Source organism: Ursus maritimus, unplaced genomic scaffold (genome assembly GCF_017311325.1).
Source record: "Ursus maritimus isolate PB19 unplaced genomic scaffold, ASM1731132v1 scaffold_26, whole genome shotgun sequence".
In the NCBI taxonomy this organism is placed as follows: Eukaryota; Metazoa; Chordata; class Mammalia; order Carnivora; family Ursidae; genus Ursus; species Ursus maritimus.
In genome coordinates this window covers 12,461,742-12,475,308 of record NW_024425119.1, presented here as the reverse complement: position 1 = coordinate 12,475,308, position 13,567 = coordinate 12,461,742, and the positions used below count along the sequence as shown (strand labels likewise).

Genomic DNA, 13,567 nt, shown 5'->3' with positions numbered 1-13,567 from the left:
TCAACACTGAATATTCTAAGTGAACATAATTACACATCTGCCCCTTTTCCAAGTTATTAATTCAGACACAGGCAGACGTGAGATTAGGTAATTAACTACAGAAAGGTCAAAAAGTTTGAGGAATGGGCACTTTTTTTTTTCAATGAAAGGAAAGGACTTATTTTGCTACAGTGGGAAAAAATGTGGAGTTCAGAAATTACCGCATTTAACTGTATCCCCATTTATCTCTGCACAATGTTTTATGGCGATGTCTCACTTCCCTCTACTTCCTTTTCACACTAAGGTTTTGAATGAGAAATATATCAAGTTGACTGATTGTTTGCCTTATCTGATCTAGGGTGGTTTCTACACCACTCTTCTCTTTTTCTCTCCCAGTAACTACTTTCCACTTTGACATTTGCCAACTTGGAAATGACAGGTGCCTGAGGGTAAATACGTCAAAGCGATGAAGATCAGAGTGTTTGCTAAGGATCGTTTTTTTCATAGAGCAGAATGTGGCTTTACTGAATCCTTGAAATGCAGAACCAAATAAACCTCCTTTTCTGGGGGGAAAAAAGCCATCCAAACAATTATAAGCCCAAGAAGCTAACAGAAGCACTTAAATCTTAGTACAAAATCTTTATTTTTCAAACTTGCACATTTTTCTGAAGTACGTTTATAATCTAAACACCCCCTCCCTTCTTCCTTTTGCAACATACCATTTCAATCTGTTTGTTTATAGAATGAAAGCCTTAAGGAAAAGCCTTATTTGCATTCCCCCCAAAGAAATAAATAAATATTTGTCTCTAGGATCCATTTAACTGAACTTGACTAAATCCTGGTAGAGGCTCCACTTTTTATATCAGACACAGAAAAGGATGGATAACATTTCATTACCAACAAATTCCTAGTAAAAGAGCTAAGCAGTTCATTAAATTATTCAAATGCGTGTATTGAGCTCCTATCATGTGCAAAGTATTGTTCCAAAGTAGACACTCTTCCTTAGATGTAAAGGGGGCCACCAAAATGATAACTTTGGGAGTTTATGACTTTGATATCTCCAAAATACCCTAATGATAGGAAAAGTTTGCTGCTGCTGCTCCTGCTGCTTCCTGAAATGTCCAGTTTATTTCTAGGGAACAACCCACCCATTGGAAGACTGTACCTCAAATTGAAGCATTAATAAAAGATGGAGTTAGGGAGCAGTTGTACCTTTGAGACATAACCTGGACGACAACGTGAAGTACACTCTGGTGATCTAAACTGCTAGCATTCGTGCGACATGGTCTAAGAAATGACACCAGTTTAAAAAGACACTAGTACCAACTTCAAAAGAAACCCGGATACAGATCAATTGCAATGTATAGGAAAAATAAAAACATAGAACCACTAACCACCCCTGCCGCAGTGCTGAAGTTATAATTCCTCAGATACTCTGCCATCATTGGGAAACACGGGGGTAGACTGGGTAAATTCAAAGCACGTTCAACAACTAAATAACACAGCCAGGTTTTGCGTGTATGTGGTCCCAAAGACTTTTCAATGTAGTTTTCAACATTACGGTTGTAGGAATGGAAATTGAAGAAATATTTAAGTATTTAAGTAATTTTAAGTATTTTCTTAAGACAGCTCACAGATTGCTTACAGCTCCCAGAGAGAAAATACAACACATCACCACCATGACACAGCTTTTTGTCTATCACCCACAAGACACCATTTCGCAAGACATCAGGCTGCCATGGTCTGAGTGCCTCCTTCACATGCCTCTAATTGGGGGTTTTTTCCCCTGAACTTGACTTTTCAGGTCAAGTGTTATTTGCTGGCAAAGTACCTTCAGGATAAAATGTTTGCACCCTTTCTATAGCCTGCAAGTCAAACCTCCACTGATAAGCCTAAGTCCCCGTGGCCCTCTATTCAGAACTTCCCACATTTACCTAAAAGGCTCACTTAAATCACTAGGGGATAAAATTCCCCTCGCCTGGAGCGAGACTGACTCCAGGAGAGCGATGCTATTTCCAGCTCATGCCCCACCGTAGGAAGGCAAAAATTCAACCTCATCTCCTGAAAAGAGCCTCCCCAGTCTCCCATTCAGAAACTTGCTATTCCTATTATTTTCTAAATGTAGTGTGGTGATTAAATACAATTAAATGCACATAGTAAACAACAATTAAATAACAAACTTAAAATAAATTAAAAAATACATGGTCTGGCAGTTTTCAGAGAAGGTAACAAAGGTCAATTTGCATTAAGTTCACATTCCTTTGTGTACCAGTTCCTGCAATGAGTGGGCAACACTGCCCTCTAGAGGGGTTATTGTGTTATATCCTTTACTTCACATGGTGGGAAATTGCCCCAGGTCGCGCTGACATATCCCACGCACATTCTTTCTTTTACTTTTGGGGCCCTGTCCGTCCTTGACCTTCTGTGAATGACTCTGAAGACCATGGAGCCCTTGGAGAGGCCATGAGACTTCATGAAGCCTCACGAGGGGATCAGAAATGAACATCTGTTGCAGTGCTCTTCAAAACCTAAGTTTTTAGTAGATACCAGAATCACCCTGTGGGCTTGTTTAAACACAGGATCCTGGGCCCCACCTCCAGAGTTTCTGATTCCTTAAGTCGACAGTTCCGTCCAAGAATTTGCCTTTCTGACAAGTTCCTAGGTGATGCTAATGTTGCCAGTCCAGGCACTTGGGGAGCCAGACACTATCCTTGGCACTTTATCTCAATACCTTACAACAGGGTGACGTTTTAGCCTCCGGTTTGAAGAGCAGGAAGCCAAGTCTCAGAGACATTAAGTGGCCAAGGTCCCACAGCAGTGACAGAGCCTATATAATAAACGCAGGACTGTCTAACTCAAAGCCACTGCTCCCTTCTGTACACTAGGGTGTCGGTAAGTTAAGTTGTGAGTCACTTCAGCTTCTTGCTGTAAGGGGATGGGAATCAGACGACCATTTACTTGGTTTCCCTCCCAGAATATCTGGAGGTCTGGATATGAAACCCCTCAGGAAGATCCATTCTGCCCCAGGCTGAATTCGAGAGTGGGCACTCTGAGGGTGGTGGGAAGGGCTTGTCAATGGGAGAGGCCCCTCTAGGGTCCTGAACCCGGCTACATAGTCCAGAGGGGATCTGATTTGCTCTGGACTGTGGAGTTTTCTATACTCAGAAACTCTGGAAGAGAGGTTTTTAAAGCTAGTGGCTCCTCTTACAGGCATTCCGAGGACCCCAAAGCCTACTGGGGTTTGAAGAGGCCCCAGAGGGTGGCCCCACCCGCAGCCTCCCCAGCCTCTGCTCAAACCACCGGGGCTGGGGCAAGGACCTTGATACAATTTTAATACCATGGTGCCCACCGGTGTGGAGACTGAACGGTTTTGATAAAGGAAAAATGGCTTTCAGTTCACATAGCCCATAAGATTAGGCAAGTAAAAAGTCCCTAGCACGCAACCCCAGGCAGGATGTCACAGTGATGGGAAGAGAAGGGCTCTGAGGACTCCCTCCTTCCCCCAGTTTCAAGAACAGTTTTTCTCATCCTTTGCGTTCCACTCCTAATCCAACTTGGTGTGGTTTTCCTGAGGGAGCTACAAATCTGGAGCATCCCATGGGGATGGTTTCTGGCCTCGGTCATGAGGGGAAAGGATGTTCTCAGAAAAACAGCGCTGCGGCCTGGTCAGCGGAGATCTTGAGGTCGTGGCCACGGCCGCCCTTCGTGCAGAGCTGGACTCTGGACTCCAGCTGCTCACTGAGTTCGTCCAGGGCCCCGGTGCAGGACTCCAGGCTCTCCGCCAGTTTCTGAACCTTGGCCTTCAGCACGGCCTGGCTCACCCTGGTGGCCCCTTCGGCCCGCCTGGGGATGAGGAATCCACGTGAGCCGAAGAAAACGACGCAGTAGACGGAGTTGTAGAGGGCGATGGAGGCGTTCCGCCCGCACTGCAGCAGCTGGCGGTCCCCGCGGCCCTGGCAGCAGCAGAAGAACTCGAGGCAGCTCAGGATCTCACGCATCTGGTCCTGGCAGGCGGCGGCGATCTCCTGCACCCTGCGCAGCTCCCGGGAATTGCAGAAGATCAGGGAGAGGTCGGACGTGATGGTGACGGCCCCTCCGGCGGTGGCCACCCCCAGCCCCACGGCCGACGCCACCAGCGAGACCCCCAGGGTGACGGGGCTGAGCGAGAGCCCCACGATGGCGGCCACGGCGCCCGCGGCGCTCAGCGAGCTGCCCGCCACGTTGGCCGCCAGGGAGCGCCGGCGGAGGCGCTCGAGGCGCCGGGCCACCTCGCGCAGGCGCAGCACCTGGCCGTGCAGCCGGCCGCGGCGGTCCAGCAGCAGCCCCTGGAAGCGGCGCAGCGCGTCGGCGCCCTGCAGCTCCCGGGCCGCCGGCCTCTCCATGCCCTGCGGGGACACAGACACGCGGTTAGCGCCGAGCCTCGGTGCCGCCCCGCGCCCGGCTCGCGGCTCCCGCACGCCCGAGTTAGACACGACGGCCACGGCCACGCCGGGGGACGGGGTAGGGGGGAGACAAACAGGTCATTTTCCAGCGAGGCCTGGGTGTCAAGTTCGCAAAGACCGGTTCTGGAGTCTGGAAGGAGCCACACAAGTCCCTCGGGATCTTAAAACGCATATGGAAGCGGGAGTGAGGCTCTCGTCCGCTTCTCTCCCGGGGAATACTAAGGGTGCATTTTACGAACTGTTCCGTAAGACGGAACTCAGCGAGGAGGGAGTGGTGGCATTAGAAGCCTAGCGCAATACTGAGACCTCTGCTCTGCTTGAAAGATCGCGCTTTGCAGGTGGTAGGTTGTACCAGTTCGCAAAGCCCTTTACTCACATGAAGACTTGGATCCTAAGAGTTTTTCAATACATTTTTCCCCTCTGATGAGTGAAAAAGACAAGTCACCAAAAAACTCAAAAATCATATTGTCTGTCAAATGTAAGAAACTAATCTAAGTTAGATGATTCCCTGAAGCAACTCTTCTGCTTGTTAGTTTTCCTGGCTCTTTCCTTAGAATCAAGCCTAAGATGCCCTTTGGGCTATTTTTTCTAACTCTCACTCTTTGGTTGGTGCACAATTAAAACTAAATCGCATTAAATTAATACCACTCTGTTTCATGATGAAATCTTCCTTAAAAAATGAGTAACGGCTGAATAAAATAGTGTCCAACATTTTTGTTTAGCAATTCACCGAGGGCTACCTTGTACCAAGTTGAATTGAAGTCAGTTGAAGATGACTAAGGAAGAGAACTGTACCTCTGGGGTAAAAGAACATCCTTCCTGGTTGCCAGAGAGTCCCACCTTCATCTCCACTGTACTAATTATTATTAGGAACTTCTTGAAAGTGGCAAATGAGCCATAGAAATAGAGCATTTCAATACTGTGATATCAGAGCAGAATAATTATTCTCCTCTGAAAGATGAGAAAAATCGAAATACACGTTCAGATGCAGCCGATTCTTCACAGAACCGTCTAGAATCTTGGTCTCCTGACTCCTCGATCTTAATTTTATTTGCATGCCCCCGTTATCCCATCCACCAGTGATAAATTCCCAGGCAAAGACACCTCTTAGCAAAATGAGGAAACGTCACACAAAATATGTAGTGGACCAAGGCTATAACCCCGGTATTACAATTCCAATGGCTGTGTTTTAGACAGAATCCCTCTCAGCTCCCCCACTTACCATTCACTTCTGGCTATCTCCAGGAAAGAAAAATCTGAGGCTGTTTCTGGATGAGCATGTTTTATAGTTCCAGAGAACCAATGACTGCCCTGGGAAAGCCTTGTCTCATTCTGAATATTTGCCATTTCCTGTCCTGGCCCCTAGCTGCCTTCAACCAGAAGGATGTGACATGGTGGAAAATGGAAAATGACCAGCCACACAGCACATCCCGTATTTAGGAAATGAACATTGTGTGTTCGCTTTCCCCCAAACGCAGGAAAAGAACCACAGGCTCTTCCCCAACTTGAAACAAGTGTTGTCATTCTCCCAGGGGGCATACCCTGCCTTTCCTCTCCTGAGAATAGCTCATGACGTTATACGGGAGGACAAAAATGTACCCCAGGCTGACCAATTATAGTGTTTCTTGAGAGGACATCATTACAAACTCATTTTTGTAAAAGAAAAAGAAAGGAGGGAACCCTCTTTATGTCTGATGTAGCCACTCATAGTGCACTCTCATATTTTAAAAAGCACTGTGAAGAGGCATGGTTGAAACGCGATCTATCCCGCGCAGTCTTAAGAATGTAAGGCCACACCCACAGGAAGGGCTCCGTGCAGTTTAGGGCATCTCCAGCTGTGGAGAAGATGCTGGAGGTCTCAGAAAGGGCACACTGCAGGCCAAATGCGTCAGAAAAATCAGTGGGGTCAGGCTGCACAAGGAGCTAATTATACACTTGCAACTGCAGCTGGGATTTGGCTTCCTGGGTTTTCATCTGAAGCGGCAATTGTGGCCCATACAATAGTTAAATGAACGGATTCCACTCCCAGGTTAGTGGAGCATGGGCTGAAGGACAATTATCTGGATAATTCAGGAGGGAAAAATATGTGTGGCATCTGTGGATGCTTTCTGGGGCATTCAGATAGGTGGCTGGAGCTCCGTCGGGAAGCCCCCAATACATCATCCTTCTCGTTCTTGCCTCTTCCAATAAGACTCATCTAGAAAGTCTTAACAGCCATATCTTTCTGGAACACAATTCAATTCCCCACCTTTATAACAATGCTTGGTATTTATCAACACAACACTATTTGCTACTACTCACAACCATAGTCCTTTGGAACTTGATTTTTTTGAGTTTGGTCCACGTCCAGATATTCTGATTACAGCTCCTCAAAGGATAAATATAACCTTAGTCAAGATGTCTTCGCTATGTACCTGAACTTTTCAGGTAAGAAGTGGGAACATACCTTCCTTCCTCTGTGCCCGTAGACATAATCATTCTAAATGGAATGTGAGCCAGAGTGAATTGGGGCAGGGAGCAATGTGGAACTGTACCCTGTTCTTTTTTTGTTGTTTTTTTTTTAAGATTTTATTTATTTATTTGAGGGAGAGAGCGAGCATGAACAGGAGGAGGGGCAGAGGGAGAAGCAGACTCCCCATTGAGCAGGGAGCCCAGTGGGGGCCTCGATCCCAAGACCCTGAGATCATGACCTGAGCCAAAGGCAGACGCTTAACCAACTGAGCCACCCAGGTGCCCCGTACCCTGTTCTTCAGTTCCCAACTTCCCTAGATATTTTCTTGTGTGTTTGGGGTTTAGATGACCACGGTTAAATGTTTATCTCTGGGATGAGGAATTTTACTGGGATACAGGAGGACCAGTGTCTTAGGAGCATCAGTAATCATAGTACAGACCTATAATGAAGAACTAGAAGCCGTAGGAGAATGGTCAGCATAAAGTCTGAATTATTTATAAGAATGGAAACGTGATGGGCACCTGGGTGGCTCAGTTGGTTAAGCATCTGCCTTCGGCTCAGGTCCTGGTCCCAGGGTCCTAGGATCAAGCCCCATGTCGGGCTCCCTGCTCAGTGGAAGTTTGCTTCTCCCTCTGCCCCTCCCCCTGCTCGTTCTCTTTTGCATGCGTGTTTTATGTGGGCATCTCCCCCCCAAAATCTGTGGACTACATTCTCAAACTTCTATTCTAAATTATGCTTGGGGCACTTGTAACACATCGCCCCAGAGAGACTACATTGAAAATGGTGGTTGACCCTCAGATTAGCCTTCAGATCTGTTAAACCCATGATGAAGCTGAACAGTACTAGCTTGAATTCTGAGTCCTGGAACCATAAGGAAATAAGAGGAGGAAAGAAGAAAGAGATCCTTTAAAGCATAGGCATCTCCAAACTCCAGTCCCGGAGAGTCTAAAGCAGGAGGTCCAGAGTTGGGTCTGGGAAAATGTAGGGGATTCTGAGCTGCAGCAGTGAACCCCTGCTCTAGAAGCTGTGACTTTTCTGGCTGCTGGTTACATGGCAGCAGCAACTGTAGGGCTAGTTGACAGCGGTGGGTGAGTTAGGTGTTTATACAGTTATTAACAACCCATTAGTTTTGGGGCCATTGTTAAAATGATCACATTTTAAAGATAAAGTGACAATTGTGACCAGGGTCTCCCAGAGATCCAGAGATGCCTGGACCACCTCCATTTTTTGAGGATCCCAGTGAATTAAAAAAAAAATGAAACATTTCTCGGGGCACCTGGGTGGTTCAGTCGGTTAAGTGTCTGCCTTCAGCTCAGGTCATGATCCCAGGACCCTGGGATTGAGCCCCACATTGAGCCCAGCATCTGGCTCCTTGTTCAGCAGGGATCCTGCTTCTCCTTCTCCCTCTGCCTGCTGCTCCCCCTGCTTGTACACACTCTTTCTCTCTCTTTCAAATAAATAAATAAAATCTTAAAAAAAAAACCTAAAATAAAAATGAAACATTTCTCAAACAAGATATAAAAAGTTGTGGTTTCTTTAATTGCAATTTAATGTATCTTGCAATGTCGATATTTTGCTATTCATAAGACAAGCATAGGATTTATAAGATAGTAATTCACGGTGCATTACAGGGGTAAAGCAACACAAGTTTAGAATTATATGATGGTGACTTTTTCCTTTTAATCTTTACCAGTATATCTCAGTGACTATACATAGAACCTCTTTTGGAGACCACTTCAAATGTGTAAGACTGAGACAATTTGTGAATGTGAGGTATAGGCCAAAGGTCTCTCAAAAACTTTCCTTTGTTAATAGGTCCTAATATGTACAGTCACTCAAATAAATAAAAGTAAGTGAAAAGAATAACACTTATCCATCTGAGGATTTTTACCCATGTGTTTTGTAAATGTCATGAGAATATAAATGCTTTAGACCATAGTGGAGCTCTCAGAATTGCTTGTTGAATTAAACTGAAGAGGGGTGTCTGAGTGGCTCAGTTGGTTGAACATCTGCCTTCAGCTCAGGTCATGAGCCCCGGGTTCTGGGATCGAGCCCTGCATCGGGCTCTCTGCCGAGCAAGGAATCTGCCTCTCCTTCTCTTTCTGCCCACCCCCATCTCTCTCTCTCTCAAATAAATAAATACACTCTTAAAAAAAAAAGAATTAAACTGAAGAAAAGTATTTTGTTCTCTCAAAGAAATGTCATTATTTTCATAATAATTTTATGAGAATTTAGTATGAAACTCTCTTGGAATATACAAGCTGGTAGGTTACTTAGAGTATTTATACTCCAGAGGACTTTCAGGATATCTATGTTGCAATGATATCTCAACTATTATTGTCATCAACTCAGGGAATGCACAGGGGAAAAAAAACCCAGCGAACTCCTACCATCTTCATTTCTCCAACCTGGCCTCTGATCTTTGTTAATGTACACACTCCTCGTTAACCACTATTGTTTAAACACTGGTCTGTGCTCTTTTTCCCACTTAGCGTTCCTGCAGATACACACTTCTCTATGTTGACATAGTCCTCACCTCTGTCATTTTTAATAGCTATGTAATAATCCCATTGTTTGCTTAGTCATTTCCCTATTAGACACTTGGATAGCTTCCACGGTTTTTTTCCACTATTGTAACGAGAGTTGCAGGGAACATCTGTGTACATTTTACCCATTTGGATTATTTCATTGGGGAGTGTTCACAAATGGGAAAATACCAAGTGAAGGAAGAAGAACATTTTCATAGTTTTTGTTACATGTGGCTATCCTGCTTCCAGAAGAACCACTTTATAATGCCATTAGCTGTTAGGAATCCCAGCTGCAGGATTTAAGACCACTCAGGGTTCTTAGACTAATGGTTCATTTGCGTGGTTTATTTCAGCCCTGTGAATGTGTATTGAATACCTACTGTGTGTCAGACGTCATGCTAGCTTTTGAAGAGAAAAATCTGAATAAGATACCAGTCCTGCCCTTCCAGGAAACGGCAGTCTATGAGAGAGAAAGATACAGAACAAGTCATTTCAATTCAACGTGGAGAGTGCCAGACGTGTGTGTGCACTAGGAAACACAGGGAAAGTGCATGCTAGAAGTGCCAGGGAAGGCTTGCTGGAAGCACTGATAACGACTTGAGAGTTGAACGGATGTTATTTGCGCAAAATTAGGAGGGAGAGGAGGACAAAAGAAGGGAACAGAAGGGACAAAGGCACAGAGGAGTGTTCAGGATGCTTCAGGAAGTTTCACCTCGCTGAGCGTAAAGTGGGAAGCTAGGAATGTCCAGGGATGCGGCTGAGAGGGTATGCAGAGGTAGATCACGATGGCTCTCTAATGCCATGTGGGGGAGAGGGAGCCACTGAAGGCTTTAATCTGTGGCTCTACAGGGTTCGATCTGACATCACTGACAGTTGTATGAAGGATAGTTCCCAGAGGTACACAGCTAAAAGGCCGGAGGTGAGTTAGAAGGCTGTTAAAATAAATGAATGAGATTATCATGGATTTGGACAGTATTGGTAAGATGGAATGGAGTAGATAAATGAAAACATATATTTGGGGGGGTTGGCATTTTTAAAAAAAAGATATTTATTTATTTTTGCAAGATTGAGAGAGAGAGAGAGAGAGCAAGCACGCACGAGCGGGGCTGGGGGCAGAGGGAGAAGCAGACTCCCCGCTGAGCCGGGAGCCCCTCATGGGGCTGGATCCCAGGACCCCAGAATCATGACCTGAGCTGAAGGCAGACGCTTAACTGACTGAACCACCCAGGCGCCCAAGAAAATATATTTTTTGAAACAAAATTGGCAAATCATACTTAAAGCTTCTGCTCACACATGGTACTCATCATAGCCACTTACATTCTATTGGTCAGTCAAGTCACGTGGGCAACAAAGATGGGATAAAGATGTCTACTCCTGCCACAGGCGAGGCAGGAGGAAGAAATGCAAACCATCGGGACATCTACCAGACGGCTTTTCTTGTGGAGGAGATACTTACTACAAGAAAACTGTGACACTACCAACCATCTCATACACTCTCTTTCTCCTCGGTTATTTCTTTGGAATTACAGTCTCTATATGAATAAAGAAAGAGTCTCACTCCGGCTAGTATAATCCAAGTATTGGAAACTATTGGTATGAGTCTGCAGGAACATGCTTGAGAATGAACCAAGGAGCTCTGCCAAACCAAAGCTGGAAGGTTAGCAGCTGTTTTATAGCTGGAATGGCCTGTTTGGACGCCACTGACCAACCATTGTTTTTTCTTGTACTGGCATCAGCTGAAACATCAAAATTCTAGGAATGACCACTGGGTTGGCTGAACTTAGGTCAAATGCCCATCCCCTGTCTGTACTGGGTAGAGAGAGGGAGAGTGAATCATTTCAGCTTCCAAATGTAAGATGGTAACAGAACTTTACCCTCCCACTAACACTACCTATAGTCAGGGAGAAGAAATTTTACAGTAGGAAATGAGGGTGGGGTATTAGGGGAGAGAGAAACCGATGCCTAAGGAATAAAAGAAGTAAGAAAAAGAAAGCATCCACTATCAGCTTTTTTATCTATTTTGACCTACCTGGAGTTTATAATAGTGCATGGTGGAAGTTAAGCTAATTCTTCTCCAGATCAATATAATAAGTTTGATAACTTTTATAAAACAATGGTATGCCTTCCTCAGAATGTGTTCTATAAATGGGCTAATTTGCCTTATATTGATTTGTTACTATTGTCTACATCTATTTCTAGAAACACTATTCTCTTTCACTGATCAGGTTCTGTTTTTGATTCAATATAATATAATTTTGAAAATCACTGCTTCAAAAAAAAGATTTTTATTTTTAAAGTGAAAATCTATCATCATTTTCTTCTTCTGGGAAAAAATATCTTCCTTATTCTTCTGGACAAATCTGACACCGAGAGCTCTTAATTGCCCCAGTCTCCCTAACATGATCAACTGAAGCCAGTTTAATTTTGTCCCACTTCCTCCTCCCCAGGTGTGCACACCTGCACAGCACACCTGGGAGCACGTGGGTGAAACATACATTACCTCATTAACATAGAAGCATCTGCCCCATGGGCTCCATTACAGCATATCTTCTTTACCACATGCCTTTTCCTCTCTGGTGCCAGAAAGACTGCAGCTGAGTCCACACCCCGCCAGTAGCCAGAAAGATTCTCTTATCTCCCAGGACAGGACACCAGGCAACTATTACCTTTGTCTCTCCCTTTCCCAAGCTTAGTCATTATCTCTAAAGTTCTCACACATATACAGTTATCATTGCAACCTGGGTTAGAACACCTGCTGGCTTTGTATGTACAGAGGCATAATAAATCTTAAGCTCTCCCTCCACTTTTAGATTCCCTGAAGAGTTGAATTTTTAGCGTGTCTTATAGGCAAGAGAATGTTGGATATTGGGTTTTTTTGACTTTGCTCAAAGCCTGTTTTGTATAGGAGAATTTAGTCATTTCACATTAAACATTATGATGAAGCAAGGATGTATCTTCCAATACACTGAAAGTTGATTGTTATCGTTCTGGTTATTTGCTTTCAAAAAAAATTAATAAATGGTTTCTATAGTAGGGTTTCAACTCTATTTGTTTTTGAATTAGGTCAGAAAATAACTTTTTAATACACTTTTCCTAAAATTTAGCACTTTAATTGTTATTTCTGCCCTTTACTTTCTATGCTAAAAATTTTTTTTAATTACCTTTGAAAAAGAGGGAGAGCATATTCTATAAGGTAAAGCCCTGCATGTTGAGTGAGAACACCGAGCTTGAGTCCTGGCTCCCCCAGAATATCTTTTTTTACTTTTCAGCTATGGAATAATCCAAAAGTGATTTTTAACTTATCAATTTATAATGCTCTCTGCCTAATCTGTGACTGTCGTAGGTAGCTTAGGAACCTATCCCCACCCTTGATCTAACAATATCTCTTCATCTCCTTCCAGAGGGTTCCAGGATCTGTGTTGGCACTACATTGCATGATCCTGCTCCACTGACCATAGCCAACTGGACCGGAGGTGGCCAGCTAAACCAAACTTGGCCCATCCATTTCTTTCTCCTGGGAGTTTAGAATATGAACCTAAAGAGAGTTGAGTTAAGCTTCTCGGCACTGCAACTGAAGTATGGAAATCCAGATCTCAGGGCAGCTACATTTTGCCTATTATGTGCCCCAAAGAACAGAGAAGGTGTGTTTGCTGGGAACAATAGAGAGACAAGAACCTGGAGGCAAACAGAAAGAGTCCCACTTTTTCTTTCTCTCCATCACTATGTTCCATGAGCCATCTGTATATCCTTAGTTTTCTGTAACTCCCCTTTTATTCCTTGAGTGATCTTGGAGTTCTCGTCTTTGCAACAGAGAACCCTAACCAACGCTGCAGCATACATACTCTCTGACTTTAACATTAAAATAATTAACACGTAGGGCACCTAGGTGGCTCAGTCGGTTGAGCAGCTGACTCTTGGTTTCTGCTCAGGTGGTGATCTCAGGGTCGTGAGATTAAGCCCCTCATCAGGCTTTGTGCTCAGCAGGGAGTCTCCTGGAGATTCCCTCTCTCCCTCTCCCCTTTCCCCCCTTGCTAAAAATAAACAAATAAATCTTTAAAAAATAATAATAATAGGGGCACCTGGGTGGCTCAGTCAGTTAAGCATCTTCCTTTCACTAGGCTCATGATCCCTGTGTCCCGGGATGGAGCCCCACATGGGGCTCCCTG

At 44.6% G+C, this 13,567-nt stretch overlaps 1 protein-coding gene across 1 annotated transcript; it reads right to left on the bottom strand.

Annotated features, from left to right (window-relative positions):
• Nucleotides 1–603: 603 nt before the first annotated feature.
• On the bottom strand, nucleotides 604–5,204 carry APOLD1 (apolipoprotein L domain containing 1). The gene has a single exon (XM_008707086.2). The coding sequence runs from the start codon at nucleotides 4,359–4,361 to the stop codon at nucleotides 3,621–3,623; it is 741 nt and encodes a 246-aa protein (XP_008705308.2). The 5' UTR covers nucleotides 4,362–5,204; the 3' UTR covers nucleotides 604–3,620.
• Nucleotides 5,205–13,567: the final 8,363 nt, after the last annotated feature.